Source organism: Artibeus jamaicensis, unplaced genomic scaffold (assembly GCF_021234435.1).
Source record: "Artibeus jamaicensis isolate MK-2021 breed Jamaican fruit bat unplaced genomic scaffold, CSHL_Jam_final scaffold_474, whole genome shotgun sequence".
Classification (NCBI taxonomy): domain Eukaryota; kingdom Metazoa; phylum Chordata; class Mammalia; order Chiroptera; family Phyllostomidae; genus Artibeus; species Artibeus jamaicensis.
The window spans coordinates 42,886,757-42,903,787 of record NW_026522046.1 but is presented as its reverse complement, the minus strand read 5'-3'; the positions used below and the strand labels follow the sequence as shown (position 1 = coordinate 42,903,787).

The following is a 17,031-nucleotide window of genomic DNA, read 5'->3' as shown; positions in this document are numbered from 1 at the left end:
CAGATACTGCTGTGAGCAAGCACTGATCATCTACCACTAGGGGGCGCTGCGCTGAACTGGACTCTGCAATAAGGTGCCACAAATCCCCGCGAGGGCACCCCTGGGCTTCTGGGGCAGATACAACACAGAAACAAATTATGCTAATAGATTACTAATAATCTCAGAAGCCTCCCAGATCTAGAGAGGAAGGAGAGGTTTCATCCAGCTACAAAAATCAGAGTCTTGGAGAGAGAAGGAATAGGGGTGGCGGGCTTTGCCGGGTAAGTAGGAAACCAGCAGAGGACTCCGTAAGGGCAGGTGGGGTGGACGCTCCAAAGAAAAGGGACAGGCCAAGCCACCGCTCAGGAGTGTGAAAATTGGGTCCTGCTCTGGGACAACATTGTCTCCCGCGGGGACGGGGGTGTCTCGCTGTGCAGCTCGGTAACCAGAGACGCGTTCTCTCTTTGTGTGATTCTCTGGCATCAGATCAAGGCGCTCATCAGGAAGTACATCCAGAGGCAGGAGACCATCAACCTGGTGGTGGTGCCCTGCAATGTGGACATCGCCACCACGGAGGCGCTGAGCATGGCTCAGGAGGTGGACCCCGAGGGAGACAGGACCATCGGTGAGAAGAGGGAATCAAGATTCCAGGGGACGACGGGGAGGGAGGGGGCGATCCTCACATCTGGAGAAGGTCCCGGAATGAGGTCTGCTATTAGAGACCCCCACGTCCGGCGTCAGGGTCAAGTACAGTTCCAACAGCAGCCCCAGGCGCTCTAGCGGCATCAGTGCAGCGGACGCCTCATCCTCACTCTCGCTCAGTCAGGGTGACATGAGTGGCCAGAATCTGGTTCTTCACCCTCCTTCTTCTCACCTCTCATTTGCATTCATGACCATCCTGGGTGGTGGCGGCTGCACGGCACAGGGCATGTGCTCAACGCCTCTGAACCGTGCAGTTTAGTTGAAATGGCCTGGAATGTTCTTTCTCTATCCTCGCATCCAGAGGCTCTCTGTGTCCACCTAGCCTAAACCTGCACGTCCACCCTGCCTATAGTCACTTCTTTGCTCTTATTTTACTTCTCTGCATAGCTCTTGCCAATAAACAAGATATTCTTGTTTATTTCTGGTATGTTTACTAGATTAAATTTATCTGGCTTTTTGCCATTAGAAGATGGATTCATGAAATCAGGGACTTTGTGGTCTTGTTCACTGCCACCTCTTCAACACCGACAGCAGGGTGCCTAATGAACATTTGTTAACTTAATATGTGTGGGTAATATATTCAGGAATAAATAAAAGAAAAAAAATTAAGCATCTAAAAATTGCTATCAGTGTCTGCCACTAGGGGCGCTGTGCTGAACTGGATTCTGCAATCAAGTGTCACCAGTCATTAGAAGGGCAGCCCCCAGGGTTCTGGGGCTCAGTGGTTGAATCATTAAATGATACTTACGAGATAATTCTGTAGATGGAAGCATGGCAAGTCCTCTGTTTCAAATTTAGGCACAGTATGAGAAGGACCTGTCTCCCCAGCTAGGGGGGACTCTAATTATAAACCTCCATTTTTGTTAACTCACTCCTTTTTCTCAGAATAAAGTACAATGATGTAGGCTTCCGTGAATGATTGCTGGTTCCAGAAAAGAGCATTCCTGGCTGCTATTTCCCCCCCCAATGGAGGGTGCAAATGTAGATTCAGAGATGCCTTCGTCTGTTAGTAACACGAAGGTCTGTGAGTGTAAGGTTACATGCTTTTATATAACACCTACGGGTAAGAAAACAGAGAGAGGAATCCAATTGCTCAAGTGCCAGGAAAGCTTCTTAGAAACATGACGATGCAGCCGGTCAGTTGTGATGACGCCAGCTGCCTGAGTGCTGGCACACAGCAGGCGCCCACAAACCTTTGGTAAGGGACACAAGGCAGTTAGTGAACTGAGTGTGGGGGGGGGGGGGGAGCAAAGATGAGGGCTGATGGCAGAATGAATGAATGAATGAATGTCAGGCACTGGGCAACCAAGGCTGCAGAAGACTTTCTTGGTCTTGGCCAAGATAGGATCCCATAGCCCAGCAGGGTTCAAACATATTTGAGCAGAGAACTGACCTTTCTGTGTCTTCCCTAATCATCTCCCAGGGATCCTGACCAAACCAGACCTGGTGGACAAGGGCACTGAAAAAAGTGTTGTGAATGTGGTGCAGAACCTCACGTACAGTCTCAAGAAGGGCTACATGATAGTGAAGTGCCGGGGCCAGCAGGACATCACAGACAAGCTGAGCTTGGCAGAGGCCACCAAGAGAGAAATGATGTTCTTCCAGGCGCATCCATATTTCAGGTGAGGTTCTGCAGGACAGCTCTAGAAGTGGACTCCGTGGAAGCCAGCCCCACCCACCAGAACTGGCCAAAGTGAGAACCAAACTGCATGCAAAAATTATCCAATGTAGCAGGACCCACCTTGATCTTTATTTTAGTGTTAAGTGCATTTGCTTCTTTAAACAAATCATTTTTCCCTGGGCTGTAATGACAGGGCTGATTTAAAACTGGAACGTGGCATTTCGTAGAGCACAGGGTGCTTTGGTTTTCCAGAACAGTTTCACCTGCTTTCCCACTGAATCCCACAAAATCCTAAGAGATACATGGGGCAGGCGAGCTTCTTCCCATTTTTACAGCTAAGGATAATGATGTCAAACCAGTAGTGAATGGAAACAGATCTGCTAGCTTCCAGAAACTGATGTTGCCTGTCATCAATGGTGCCCATTAAAACCCGCTTCAGAGCCTGCAAACGCACCAGTTGTATTAAATATAAATTATCCTGTGGAGACACAGCAGTTAGCAAGACACCAGCTTTGTCCCCCTTGCGTTGGGCACTTTGCTCTTTTATTTTATTCAAGAACTTGATGGCAACAGCATAGTGAAACCCAGAGGTCACTTCCGCCTGAAGGAGAGAGACAGTGGGTGACCAGAATGTGGGCAGACCAGGTTAGCTCCTCGCCGTGTGCCCTTGGGAAATGGACCGACCTCTCCAAGCTTTTGCTTTCTCATCAGCTCAGGGAGTGCCACATGACTGCTTCATAGGATTGCATTTCCGACTAAGTAGCAGGACGCATGCAAAGGTCCTGGTGCCGAGAGCCCACACTCCACAAATACCACCCAGCTCCTCCTTTCTTCCTCTCCGCTCCTGCCCTAAATGGAAGAAATGTTCATTGGCAATAGCAGCAGTGGAGGTTCACACACAGAGGGCACTGCTCATCGAGCAGAGCAAAGATTCTGTATATGTGAAGTATGTGAAATACAGGAAGTAGTCACACCCATGGTCTCAACCCGGAGCCACAGAACCTCCTGGAGAGTTTGCTAAGATCCAGCTGGTTGTGTCCTGTCCCAGAGTTTCTGGGGTCTGGGGTGGAGCCCAGGAACTTGTGCTTCTATCAGGTTTCCAGCTGAGGCTGCTATTGCTGGTCCAGGCATCACATTTTGACAACCACTACTCAAGGGCCTGGGGCCAGGGAAGTCACCTGGGGGCTCTCTGTCGTTCCACAGTCTCTAGAACTACTCAGCTTGCATTACTGAACCTGGATGCCCATTGCTAATCAGCTGCCTGCCCACCCGCCCCCAGCCCTGGCAGCCACCATTCCACTGTCAGATTGTGTGACTTCGACTATTTTAGATTTTAGCCCTGGCTGGTGTGGCTCAGTGGATTGAGCGCCAGCCTGTGAATCAAAGGGTCGCTGGTTTGATTCCCAGTCAGGACACATACTTGAGTTGTGGGTAGGTCCCCAGTAGAGGGCATATGTCAGGCAACCACACATCCATGTTTCTCTCCACCTTTCTCTCTCTCTCCCTTCCCCACTAAAAAAATGTTTTTAATAGATTTCCTATGTAAGTAAAATCATAAAGTATTTTTTCTTCTGTGACTGGCATAATGTCCTCAAGGTTTATTCGTATACTCACCTATGATAGAATTTTCTTCTTTTATAAGGCTGAATCTTACTCCATCGTATTGTTAAAATTAACCACAGAAGCCAGACTTGGGAATTCCTCAGAGTAAGCAAAGCCTAATCAGTCATACAAACAAAGCTTAATTTAGCTTCTTTTCCGGAACGAACAAGTGTACACAGCAGTGCCCTTCCTGTTTATGCTTCTGAAAATCACAAACGAGGCTGAAATTGCTCCCCAGAGTTGAGACAAGGTAACCAGGATCCAATTTCCTTGTATTTAAGAAAGTTCTAGAATTAGAACCAATCACCAGGCAGCAGAAACTGTCACTGCTTTCTCACTACGCACGCCGCTTCGTCACCACCCGGCTCTGAGCCCTGCTCCCTGACTTGGTTCGAGTGCTCCTGGTCTGCAAACGGTCTCCTTGCTGCACGCACAAGACCCTGTTACGGATCACTCACCACTTCTGGGACTCGTCAGCGTCACGTCTGTTTTTTTCTGAACCTCTGCCCACACGTGTGCACCATGTTTCCTGGGCCCGCTCATCTGTCCATGGGCACGCAGGTCACTCCCGAGTCTCGGCTGTTATGAGTAGCACTGCTGTGAACGCGGGCACGGCACTGTCACCTTGAGATCGTGGTGTCCATTATTCTGGATAAATGTGCACATGTGGGACTGCTGGGTCACATGGAGGTTCTATTTTTAATTTTGTGAGAAACCGCCACCCTGCTTTCCACAGTGGCCACGCCATTCCGCCTTTCCACCACCAGTGAGCAAGGGTCCCAGGTGTTCCGCATCCTCACCTCTGCTTGCCTTCCCTTTGTTTTTTTTGTTGTTTGTTTGTTTAATAGTATACAGCCTAACAAATGTGATACCCCCTTGTGGTTCAGTTTGCATTTTCCTGATGATTAGTTGAGTTGGGCATCTTTTCCATGTACCTGTTGACCATTGACATGTTTTCTCTGAAAAAAAATCTTTAACCAACTCTTTAGCCCATTTTTAAATTGGATTATTAGTTTGGGGAGGTTTTTATGCTATTGAGTTGTAGGGGTTACTTACATATTTTGAAAATTAACTCCCCATCAATTACATTGTTTGCAAATATTTTCTCCTTTTTTGTAGGTTCCCTGCTGACCATTTCTTTGCTCCCCAGAAGCTGTTCGGTTTGATGTGGTCCCACTTTAGTTTATTTTTGCTTTTTTTGTCTGGGCTTTTGGAGAAATCATTTCCAAGACTCAGATCATAACGATTTTCCACTATGTTTTTTCCCTATGAGTTTAACATTTCGTGTCTCGTGTTTAAGCCTTCAACAAATTTTCAGTTGACTTTTGTGTGTGGTCTGAGATAAGGATCCAATTTCATTCTTTTGCGTGTAGGTGTACACTTTCCCCCACGCTTGTTGGAGAGATTACCCTTTCCACATGTGTCTCCTTGGCACCGTTTTTGAAAATCAGTTGATCGGATATGCACAGATGTATTTCTGGGCTCTGCATCCAGGATGTGTCTGCCTTTGTTCCAGCGCCGTACTTTTTTGTGTTAGTAAACTGAGCCTGGTCAGGTAGTTTAAAATCAGGACGTGTGATGCCTTCCTCTTGGTTCTTCTTCCTCAAGACTTATTTGGCTATTCAGGGATAAAAAGTTGTTACAAGAAATAAAATCCCGGTTTGGACAAGTCCCTGAACTTCTGTGAAGTTAGGTTTGTGTTTTTTCTCCTGGAGGTAAAACAATCACTTACTCCATCAGCTTGCTGGGATGGCAGACAGAGAAACTGGATGTAGCCTTCCCAGCACCAGGCTTGCCTGGGCACAGGCTCAGCCCATGATGAGCAACTGTCTTTCTTCGTGCCCTGCAGGGCTTTTCTGATGTCGCGTGTCACCCCAGGGCCCTGAGCTCAGCTGCCCACTTGCCAAGCCCTGCACTGGGGAAACGACGTTCTGGGCCCTCCCTGAATTCACGTGCGCTGTTTCTTTTCAGGGACCTCCTGCTGGAAGGAAAGGCTACGGTGCCCCGCCTGGCAGAGAGACTCACCACGGAGCTCATCTCGCACATCACTGTGAGTCAAGAGGCGGTGGCAAGTTGTGACAGCCGCAGCCTGCCAGGGCCACTCTCATGGCCATGGGTGGGCTAAGGCGCTGCACTGGTCTGCCTAGATGAGCAAACAAACAAGCACATTGTGAAAACCCATTGCTCCTGGCCGGAGGTGCACAGGAAAGCTTCTGGAGCAGGGAAGGAGCAGCTGCACGATCTTGAACCAAAAAGCTGAACCAGTAATTTGGGGGAGTGAAAAGGGAAATCATAGTACCAGTCCCACAGTGTAACAGGGAATGAACACCGAGTTTGCTCATTTTTCTCTTCTCTGCACACTTAACACTTCACAGCACATAAAACATGTCCCCAGCCTGACGCTTATAAGAAGGACGTGCTCAGTTTTCACGGATTCTTAAGAAATGGGCAACTGCAGACATGTCATTAGAGGCAGTACAAGTGTGGCTTAGTGCTTCTCGAGATACGGAACATTCGTAGTGCTTGCCTGGACCTCAGTGCGTGGGGTCGAACAGCGTGGCGAGACTGGAGGTTAACACTTGCAGATGATCCCGGGGCCCGGGTTCCCGTCCACGCGAAGGTGCACGTCAGACAAAAGCAATGGGTACTTCTGAGCCAGGAAACGCACTACTCAAAACATAATCTGTTGGAAGGAGGCCATGGTTCTGAAGCCGTAGTGCGCACAAGAAGCACCTGGAGATTGCGTTAAAACCCATATTCCCGGCCCTGGCCAGGCAGGGAAGTATCATCCCGTGCACTGAAATGTTGTGGGTTTGATTCCCGGTCAGGGCACATACCTGGGTTATGGGTTCAATCCCCGGTTGGGTCACTTACGGGAGGCAACCAATCGATGTTTCTCTCACGCCAACATTTCTCTCTCTCTCTTCCTAAAATCAATAAATAACCTTGGTGAGGAATTAGAAAAACAAGTAAAATCTCATATTCCTGGGCCCCACATGCAGAGTTTCTGCGTTAGGAGGTGCAGGGTGGGGCCCACGAAGTTGCACTTGGAGAAGTGCTGACTCGAGTGGAGTGGTTTTCAGAAGGAGGCTCGGAAAGGCCTAACCCCGTCTAATTGAAAAGAAAACACACTATTTCACAAGTTGCATTTCCGTAACTTCTGTGATACTTTGACCTTTAAAACTTATATCGAGGCTCAATTTAACTTCCTGGTGTCGCCCACCTTCAACTGCACTTTATGTACCTGGAAACCCCAGGGAACTCACCCTGCCAGGCTGGCTCAGCGCCCTCGGCACCGAAGCCGAGACGGGGGCCGCTGCTCACTCGGGGGTCTTCACCTGCAGTGTTCACCCGTGTGGGCCTTGGGCGTGGTGAGCAGGGTGCAGACTGGAACTCTGCCACTTACTAGGTGAGCGATGACATCAAGCAATTTGCCTCTCTGAGCCTGAGGTCCCTGCCTGGTAAAAAGAGGCTGGGAAGCCACGTGGTTGACACTGTGTGAGGCTGACCCGCGATCGACTTGGGACAGCTCAGGGCCCAAGGACAAGCCTCCGTGGCGTTGCTCTGGGTCCTTTCTTCTCCTCAGCTTAGTTCTTGTCACTCGGCGTTGTTGGCTGGTCAGGACCACCCAGCCTGACACTAACACCCAAGACATAGCTTCTACCAAAGCACCATTTTCAATGTATAGCCCTCAAATGGTCACCCCCGGGACACTGGGCCACAGAAAGCTTACGTTGTATTCCAGTGTAATTGTTCTCAAAACACAAAACACTTACCCAAATCAAACAAAACCCGAAAACCATCCATCACCAGATTCCCCGCATGACGGAACCACCAAACTGACCGACACACATTCCCGCCGGAGCGCACGCCCCTTGTGTGCAGAGCCCTCCCTGGGCCCCTTCGTGGGCCTTCAGCACAACAAGCTTCATGCAGGAACAGAAACTGCATATCCTCCAGGGCCTTCACGTGGGGTCCCGCTCATCCACCCGAGGAACCTGTCAGCTCTTTCCAAGCTGTAGAGTTTCATTGTTTGCTATTATTTTGTTCAGAAATCCCTCCCGTTGTTAGAAGATCAGATAAGATTGAGCCTCCAGACTGCGACGGAGGAGCTGCGCCACTGTGGCGAGAACGTCCCCACCAGTGACAACGACATCATGTTCTTTCTGATTGAGGTGAGGATTCCCGGGGCCTCCCATGGCCTCTCAGGCACCAGATCCCCAGAGCTGGCCGCATCCTTCTCGGTGGCCCTCGTGCCTGCCCACCTGTGCCCTGCTGGGAGCCCTGTTCATCCGGGAGATGAGGTGGTTGGGTGGGCGACCCGCCCTGCCAGCCCCTAGCACCACACACTGCTCCCCAGGGCCTTTCTCTTCCGTGTGGTTACAGCACAGATTCATGACTTTCCTCATTTTCAGAAAATTAAAATGTTTAATCAGGACATTGAAAAGTTAGTAGAAGGAGAAGACGTTGTGAAGGAGGAAGAGACTCGCTTAATCAACAAACTCAGAGAGGAGTTTAAAAACTGGGCACATATGCTGGCAGTCAGTAGCAAGGACGGTAAGTCCTGGGGCAGGGCTCCCCCTAAGGGCAGCGTCTACTCCCCAAGGCCGGAAGCTACGCCTGCACCTGAAAGGTGAGCAAAAAGCTAGCGTGTCCATGTAAGAGATCCTGGGCCCTTCCATCCTCCCTAACTGCTTCCCCGGTCATCAGGGAGCATTGCCCCCACCAGCGCAACAGGAAACAATCCCACTTCCCTAACTTGCTTCTTGCATTTTTGTTTTGAGTTAGACGGCTCCGCTTAACCCATATCCCCCTTCCTGCCACCCTTAACCCAAGACACAGAGGTCAGGCCTCTGACATGAACCCTCTTGTCCAGCTTCCGTTCTGCACCAGCCTGGATGGCAGTACGTTGCCCATGTGTGCATGTGTGCGTGTGTGTGCAAGTGGGTTCACACTGTGTGCACGTGTTGCATCTTTGTTCATTTTGGCACTTGATCAAAACAGCGCTATTCATTTCCATGGTAGAAGTCCTCCACCCTAGTCGGGCTGAATTCTTAAGAGACCTGTGAGTGAAACAAGAGTATGTAACTTTTTAGTTTGATTGAACTAACCATATTTTTTTCTATCTACTATAAACACTAAACGTCTCTCTTGGGGTCATGACTTTCAACTGAAACACATGTTTTAAGAATAAGATTTTGTTTCTTAAAAGTCACTGTCAGATCATGTGTTTTTTTTTTCATTATTGAGAGAAAAACTCCCACTTAGAAGCATTGCCTTTGGGTACACACAGTAAGTAAGCAAGACTTAAAAAAATGCTTCTATCTTTAAAATGTCTGTGGCTGGTTTTATGTTGCAGTTAATAATATTATTCACCAAGAAGTCTCAAAATACAATAAGCAGTATCGCGGCAAAGAGCTTCTTGGGTTTGTCAACTACAAGACATTCCAGGCCATTGTGCAGCAGTACATGGATCAGCTGGTCGACCCCGCGCTCGACATGCTACAGAAGATCGTAGGTGAGCACCTCTCACCAGGGCCCCTCCCAGCACCTCCAGCAGGTCTCAGTGCCTTGGAGGGAGAGCTTGGAACGCAGTGATCAAACAACCTGCAGGTCTTCGCTGCCCACTTCGGGGAGGAGGGCAAGAGTGTGCGGGAGCTTCATCTAGTCAGACCTACCCCTCCACGCAGCTGCGTGAGGAAGAGTCAGATGCTAACCCAGAGGAGATCGCCTGCTCCGTGAAAGGACAGGAAATTGATGGGACCTGCTCAGGGTGGGTGGTGGCGATGGGTTTGGGGACTTCTGGGACTGTGTCCCACTCCTCCGGCCCTTGGTCTGTAAATTTGGGGAGTAGGGCCTTAGAATAGGGTCATGTACCATGATTTCCCCTCCCTGTGTTTTTAACCCATTTTATTCCTGCTTGCATTTCACTGATGTTTGGTTTTTCCTTTGGTCAGAAATTGTCCGGCAAACTTTTGCTGACATGGCCAGAAATCATTTTGACGAGTTTTCCAACCTTAATCAAACAGCCCAAGTAAGTGCCCACAGTTCACCGGCTGGTCACCTGTACTGATCTACCCAGGTCTGGCCTTAGAAGGAAGGTGGGTGTGTACAGTCACTCAGAAATACAGGGCCAGGGTTAGAACTGCAGATGTGCTGAGCTGTCCACCTCAGCAGCATCTGCGGTTCAGCTTCCACCTGACCTTGATCTTGCTCATCATCTCCTGCAGCGAGGCAGGACACACCTGAACAAGTGGCCACCTCTAGTGGCCCAGAGGTATTCTGGGTCTTTTTCCTACACACTGGAAGGATAGCATTGTGTGGGTTTCCACTTAGCGACTCCCCCAGAATCCCATTCTCAGTACGGGGGAGAGAAGGGTTCCTGGTACAAACCCTCCTCTGCCCAGGCCTACGCTATGGGTCAGAATCTCATTCCACAATCTCCTTTGGACGAGCAAGGAGAAGAATTTCGGTCATTTTCCCACAGCACAACCTAATTTCTTCTTTCACCTCTTTTGCCAGCTGGTAAAAACCAAATCTCACTTCTGAGCTCTCCCACTTTCCCAGAGGCTGCGTTTGGTGCCTGGGGTCACCTCACCATGAGCGGGTGACATGTCTGGTCCTTGGGTGCCATGTCTCCCTGCTGGAAGCTTCCAGGATGTGGGCCTTTCTTCCTGGGCCTCAGCAGTTGGTCCCCTGGGTCCCCCACACCCCCAATGGCAGGGCTGGTTCTGCTGAGCACTCTCCAGCTGGACCAGAGCACAGGGCACTCTGTTGCACATGCAGGTCGCCCTGGGGCCAAGAACACTCCAGTGCCCACCAGGGCCTCCACCCCTTGGTGCCATTCTCAGGTAGCTAAGAAGTTTCTTCGTAGCTCCCTGTACCGTGGGGGAGCTCCTGGAGCCATCCGAGACCACCAGCCCAGACTCACCCTCTGCCTCTGCAGTCTGCTCCTCCCAAGCCTCGTGCACATCAGGGGGCTTGTCACCTCCCATGTCACTCTCCTTGGAAGTGATACACAGGCCATTTCTGCTCTCAAGCCCCAAACCTGCAAGGGGAAACACCACCTGCATGGCTGTGTGCCCCATACACACTGTAAAAAGAAAGAACTGACCCCTGCGAAACTCACTGCTTCATGCTCTCTCTCTCTCTCTCTCTCTGACATCAGTCTCTGCCTTCAGTGTACAAAAGTGTGTTTGAAACTCAAAAGCCAAAAAGTGACTTTTCTCCACTGTGTCATCCATTTCTTTCCCATAATGCCTTTGACAGGGGGTAACATAGGAGTCACAGGATTTGGGGCAAAGATAGCAAGCTGTTACCCCAGTATGTTCATGGCACAGTGGGGTCCTTCCTGAAGGCTTGGACTCAAGCCAACTAGAGAGACCAGAGTGATAGACACAAAAATGGAAACAGCCCTGGCTGGTATAGCTCAGTGGATTGAGTGAAGGCCTGCAAACTGAAGGGTCGCTGGTTCGATTGCCAGTCAGGGCACATGCCTGGGTTGTGGGTCATTCCCCAAACTGGGGGCGCTCAAGAGGCAACCACACATTGATGATTCTCTCCCTCTTTCTCCTTCCCTTACCCTCTCTAAAAATAAATAAATAAAATCTTTTTTTAAAAAAAGGAAACTGAGCCACAGCTGAGGAGGCAGAAAGGTGGTGACAGGAATCGAATGGAGGGGAGGGTGGAGAGAAAGAATGGTGGAGTCAGGTGGGAGGACACAGGCAAAGGGTGGACTGTCAGAACGGGGTGGGGGGGACAGCGGCAAAGGATGCAGTAGGGACCTTCTGAAGGTCACCGTTAAAGTCTCAGGGCTCCTTTAACTTTAAATTATTTTTAATTCTGTGTTCAACACCATAGTACTTCCTGAATTGTCTAAATGATGGGAAAGGGGGAAAAAAAGTGACGTGCTTCCCTTTCTCACTCAACCAGAGCAAGATTGAAGACATAAAAACAAAACAATGGAAAACAGCAGAAGAGATCATCCACCTTCAATTCAGGATGGAGAAGCTGGTTTATTGTCAAGACCAGATTTACAGCTCAGTTCTGCAGAAAAAGCGGAAGGAGGTTTTTAACCCACTCGGAAATGCGTCCCAGTCTCAGGAGCCTGCCATTTCTGCCCTCACGGAGATCTCAGTGCACCTGGACGCGTACTTCTTGGTGAGTGTGGGCACCCATGGCCTTCTCGGGGTGCCTTGATTGACAGTTGCTCAACTGAGCGAAGAAGGGAGGGGCCATTGCTGGGTATTAAATCCTCTCCTCTGATAAACTACTCATATATTATCTCACCGGTAATTGTACAGAAACCCTACGAAGACACTTTTACTTAATGTGCCCCGAATCAGGTTCTTCATATGGCAGAATATGTACTCAAGAGTAATTCCTACCCCAAACTTCTTTATATTTTATACTATACATGAAGTACAAAATTACCATTATCAGAATACAGCAAAATACAACCAGCCTTACTGGTCGATGTTTAGAAGGCATTCAGCTCTGAAAGTGCCGGAAACTCACCAACATCACAGAACATGAACAAAATTCCTTTCCCTAGATTTTGTGACCTAGTCAACTTCATGGCGTCTAAACACCCCCCGCCCCACACACAGACTACACTGTTGGGACACACAGAAGGAAGGTAGCTTTTAAACTGCAAAGAAGCCTGACTACTGAAGCCTTTCCTTAGTCCGAATAAAATGTTGAGTTGCCCAGATGTGGAGTCTAGCCGCCAGGCAGACGGCACACGCCTATGTAGAAAGAGCATGAGGTGAGGAATGAAGCAGGTCCAATCTGTTTCCAGAACCGAGCCAGGGATCTCAGGGCCGGGAAGTCTAATGGAGAGGCAGAGTGCGGTTGGGAGGGAGCTCCTAGAAAGACCGGGAGGCCCGCAGTGCGCTTTGGGTTTGCTAGCCTACCGGGTGGGTGCTTAGTGCCAGAGAGAATGCGCCTAGTTCGTAAAATTGAGCAGCCCAGACCGAAGCATCTTGTGGTTAGATTCCGAGCACTGGAGTGGGGTGGGCGGGACCGCCGGGACTTGGCAAAATGACCGTGAGCCATGCATGCATCCAGAACCCCAGGGCGTCTCTGTGCAGCCGCAGGCCTTGGGCCCAGACCCTTCCAGCTGACCCTTCTATCCCCTCTTCCAGGAGACCAGCAAACGACTGGCCAACCAGATCCCATTCATAATTCAGTACTTCATGCTCCAAGAGAACAGCGATCACTTGCAGAAAGCCATGATGCAGATCCTGCAGGAAAAAGAGCACTATTCCTGGCTGCTTCAGGAGCAGAGTGAGACAGCCCAGAAGAGGAGACTCCTTAAGGAGAAAATCTTCCGGCTCACTCAGGCACGGCGTGCTCTCTATAAACTCTCCTATTAAAGGAGAGTTTATAGGTGGGGTAGATAGGTGGGAAAGCAACAGTACTTCCGGTTTTATCTTACTTGTGTTCATTGTGAGGGGAGATGGCACAGGAACTGGCTTCTCATTTGGGGCGAGCCTCTCTGTCCCTGTCTGTCCATCTTTGCTGTACTGCGCTCAACATCAGAATCTCAATCTGAAGTCCACGCGTGCTTGGAGTCTGTCCACGTCCTCCACCCACATCCGTGAGCAGGTGTCTCTCCTGCCCTTGGGCCCCACGGCCTCCAGTCACAGCTTTCTTAACTACTGCTATCATTCTTTGTTCATTTGTCTCCCCCCACTCATCAGGTTAGGAGACCCTGAAGCCAAAAGGTCAACATTATATTCTTCTTCTAAATTTCCAGAACCTTGCATGGCACCTGGACACATAAGTGATGTCTCACTGAACAAGCGAAAGGTGGAGATTACCTGAGGCCGTGGCTTAAATCAACCTTTGGTTGTTGGGGATGGTGTCCCTTAGCTGGTCACTTTCAGACAGATTAGGTCATGCTACCTGCTGTGATTGTTCCCCATCCCCACACCCTGCCCCAGGGAGAGACAGGTCTGAATGATTCTGTTATTAATTTATATTATTTCCCTGGTTGTGACAAGTTCCCATTGCTATGTTGTGTTTTTTTTTAACTTTTTTATTGGGTTTATTGGGGTCACATTGGTTTTGTGTTAAGTCTAATGAAAAATTAATAATGACAAACGTTGTTTAAAGAAAAATAGAGAGCTGCATACCAGTGGTCATCTCTAGGTTGTAGGAATATGACTAATTTTTTCCTTTTTCACGCTAAGTGGTATCTGCCAGACAGAAATTTTAAAAGGGTTAGGTAGGACCATTTCTACAGACTTCCTGACCCAAAGCACATATTCAAAGGGGACATCAATTCTTCCCTCCATCAAAGACCTATTTTTTCCTTTACTTCCAGGTCAATAGAGCCGCCTTTACACCTGAAGCTCTTTGGACAGCTCTCGTGTTTAGCTCTTGGATTACTTTTTGAGTCCATTTTGTATGTGGCGCTAGATAAGAGTCTAATTCCATTCTTTTGCATGTGGTTATTCAGTTTTCCCAGGCCCATTTGTTGAGAAAACTGTCCTTTCCCTCACTGGCTTTGCTACTCAGGTCAAAAAGAATTTGACCACATGTGCAGGGGTTTGTTCATGGACTCTCCATATGTTCCATTGGCCTGTCTGTCTGTCTGTCTGTATGCCAGGACCGCCGTGTTGGTAAGTGCAGCTTGGTAGTAAGTTTTGGAATTAGGAAGTGTGAGTCCTTCAGCTTTATTCATCTTTTTCAGAACTGCTTTGACTATTTGTGGTCCCTTAAGACTGCATATGAATTTTAGGATGGGTTTTCCCCTTTTTCATCTCTGCAAAAAAGGTTGGAATTTGATAGAAATTGCATTAAATCCGTAGATTGCTTTGGGTAGTATTTGCAGCTTCACAATATTAAGTCTCCCATTCTACAAACACAGAATGCCTTTTCATTTATTTAAGTCTGTTTTAATTTCTTTAAGCAATGTTTTGTAGTTTTTACTATACAACCCTTTCACTTCCTTGGTTGAGTTAGTTCCTAAATATTTTATTCCTTTTGATGCTATTATAAATATAACTGTTTTCTTAATTTTCTTTTCAGATTATTCATTATTCATTGTTCATCTACAAAAATACTGCTGATTTTTATGTGTTCATTTTCTATCTTGCCACTTGTTAAATTCACTTATTAGTTACAACAGTTTTTTTTGTAGAATCTTTATGGCTTTCTACATATACGGTCATATCCTCTGTGAACAGAGATAATTTTATTTCTTTATTTTGCTTAATTGCATAGGCTAGAACTTCCAACACTGTGTAGAATGAAAATGGAAAAAGTAGGGGTCTTTATCTTATAAAGTTATTCTGGTTTTAAAAAACTTTTGTTATATTGAGACTGAAGATGAAGAGAATTTAAAAGACAAAACATTGGTCCTAACTTAGGTATTCTTTACTCTTTGTTTTTAAGTTGGCTTTTATTTTATGAGTTAGGTCGCATGCACAGGTAGTCAGTAGCAGAACTAAAGATAAGAATCAACTCTCTTCAAATCATAAATGCTGTTATAAAAATAGTCTGAGAAAAATAAATCCTGATACTTAATATTTGTTCCATAAATTGTATATTCATTCTTCCCCTAAAGGTTCAACATGTTTCACACATAATTGCATACACACACACACACACACACACACACACACACACATATAGCTTCAACCAAAACTTCTCATTCACCACCTCAGGACTGATCCCCAAATCCAGGGGTGAGGTGTCCGGGAAGGACTCTTGGGGCCGGTGTGTGCGTCCCCAGAGGCTGCCCTCACAAATTGCCACACATGGGGTGGCTTCAAACTGCAGGAGCTACTTCTCTCACAGTTCCGGAGGCCGGGAGTCTGATGCCGAGATGTCGGCAGGCTGGTTCCTCTGAGGGCTCCGAGGGAGACCCTGGCCCGGGCTCTTCTCCAGCTTCTGGCCACTCCAGCTGTTACTGGCTTCCCTGGGCCTGTAGCCGCGTCACTCCAGCAACTGCCTTGTCTTCACGGGATGTTCTCCGTGTCTTCCTGGAGCACACACCTCCCTTTCCCTTCTCTTGTGAAGATCCTGGTCAATAGATTCAGAGCTCACCCTAAACCCGGATGGTCTCATCTGAAGATTCTTAATGACATCTGTAAAGACGCCACTTCCAAATAAAGTCAAACTTACAGTCTCCAGGGTTTGGGATTTGAACATATCCTTTAGGAAAACAGTTAGTCCAGCAGGTCCAAGCATGAAGCAGGGTGGTTGGATGGCCCATGTTTTTGTTAGAACAAGCTAACTGCTGCAACGATCACTTTAAGAGCTCCATGACTTAATACATGTGTGTTCCCCACTTATGGCAGGGCTTTTTAAGCTGAGTTGGCAGGGCTCTGATCCACTCAGGCCCTTCAGGCACCAGCCTCCTTCCATCTAGGGGCCCCTCCATCTTGGGGGCCTTCAAGCCTAGACCAGACCCTCTATACCAGGCAAAAAAAAAGTGTAGAAGGTTGCCAGAGAGGTCTCCAGGAGCCAGGCCTGGAGCAGGGCATATCGCTTCCACACTCTATGGGCAGAACTCAGGCCTGTGGCCACACGGAACTGCAAGGCAGGCTGGGAAACATCCAGCTAAGCAGACGGGAGAAAGAGGGGACAGGATTTGGGCTTTGCCACACCTGCCTCTAACACAGGTGTGCTTCCTGCTCTTCCTTCTTATTCCAGGCTCACTTGCTCACTCACACACGCCCTGCGCCCACCAAACCCACATACAATGGCTTCCTCCTTCAGTGTTACTGTGGATCTGGGGTTTTGTTGCTAACAAGTGAGGAAATAAAGGAAGACGCCCTGGATGTAAACAAGCGAAGTTATTTACTCAGAGCTGACTAGCAAGGGGTCAGCCCCCGTCACTTGTGTCAGACTCACTGGCAGGAGAGGAGTGGTGTCTTCAGAGCAGAGGGAAGGGAGGCCCCAGGTGTGCCACAATAAAAGGTGTGGGCTGGGGATGCTGCGGGTTGGAGAGCGACCTAGGGGCGGGGTATCCTGTGTGATTGGTAAGGGTGCATATTTAGCTCTCTCTGGTTGGTCCTAACTTGAAAGTGGTAACAAAACTTAGAGAAGCTCTCAGTTATTAATCAAGTCCTATCTATTTTGGGCCAGTTGTTAAGGGGGTCATCATTCGCCTG

The 17,031-nt window shown here is 48.5% G+C and overlaps 1 protein-coding gene across 2 annotated transcripts in view; it reads left to right on the top strand.

Moving 5' to 3' along the window:
- Positions 1 to 15,439, top strand: part of MX2 (MX dynamin like GTPase 2) — a 30,763-nt gene extending 15,324 nt beyond the window's left edge. For both annotated transcript variants that reach the window (XM_037144611.2, XM_037144612.2), the window contains exons 6-14: positions 466 to 604; positions 2,105 to 2,303; positions 5,876 to 5,954; positions 7,957 to 8,079; positions 8,320 to 8,461; positions 9,264 to 9,422; positions 9,862 to 9,938; positions 11,837 to 12,064; positions 13,051 to 15,439. In XM_037144611.2, coding sequence (XP_037000506.2) covers positions 466 to 604; positions 2,105 to 2,303; positions 5,876 to 5,954; positions 7,957 to 8,079; positions 8,320 to 8,461; positions 9,264 to 9,422; positions 9,862 to 9,938; positions 11,837 to 12,064; positions 13,051 to 13,281 — 1,377 coding nt within the window. In that variant the 3' untranslated portion in view covers positions 13,282 to 15,439. The remainder of the gene's footprint in view (positions 1 to 465; positions 605 to 2,104; positions 2,304 to 5,875; positions 5,955 to 7,956; positions 8,080 to 8,319; positions 8,462 to 9,263; positions 9,423 to 9,861; positions 9,939 to 11,836; positions 12,065 to 13,050) is intronic.
- Positions 15,440 to 17,031: the final 1,592 nt, after the last annotated feature.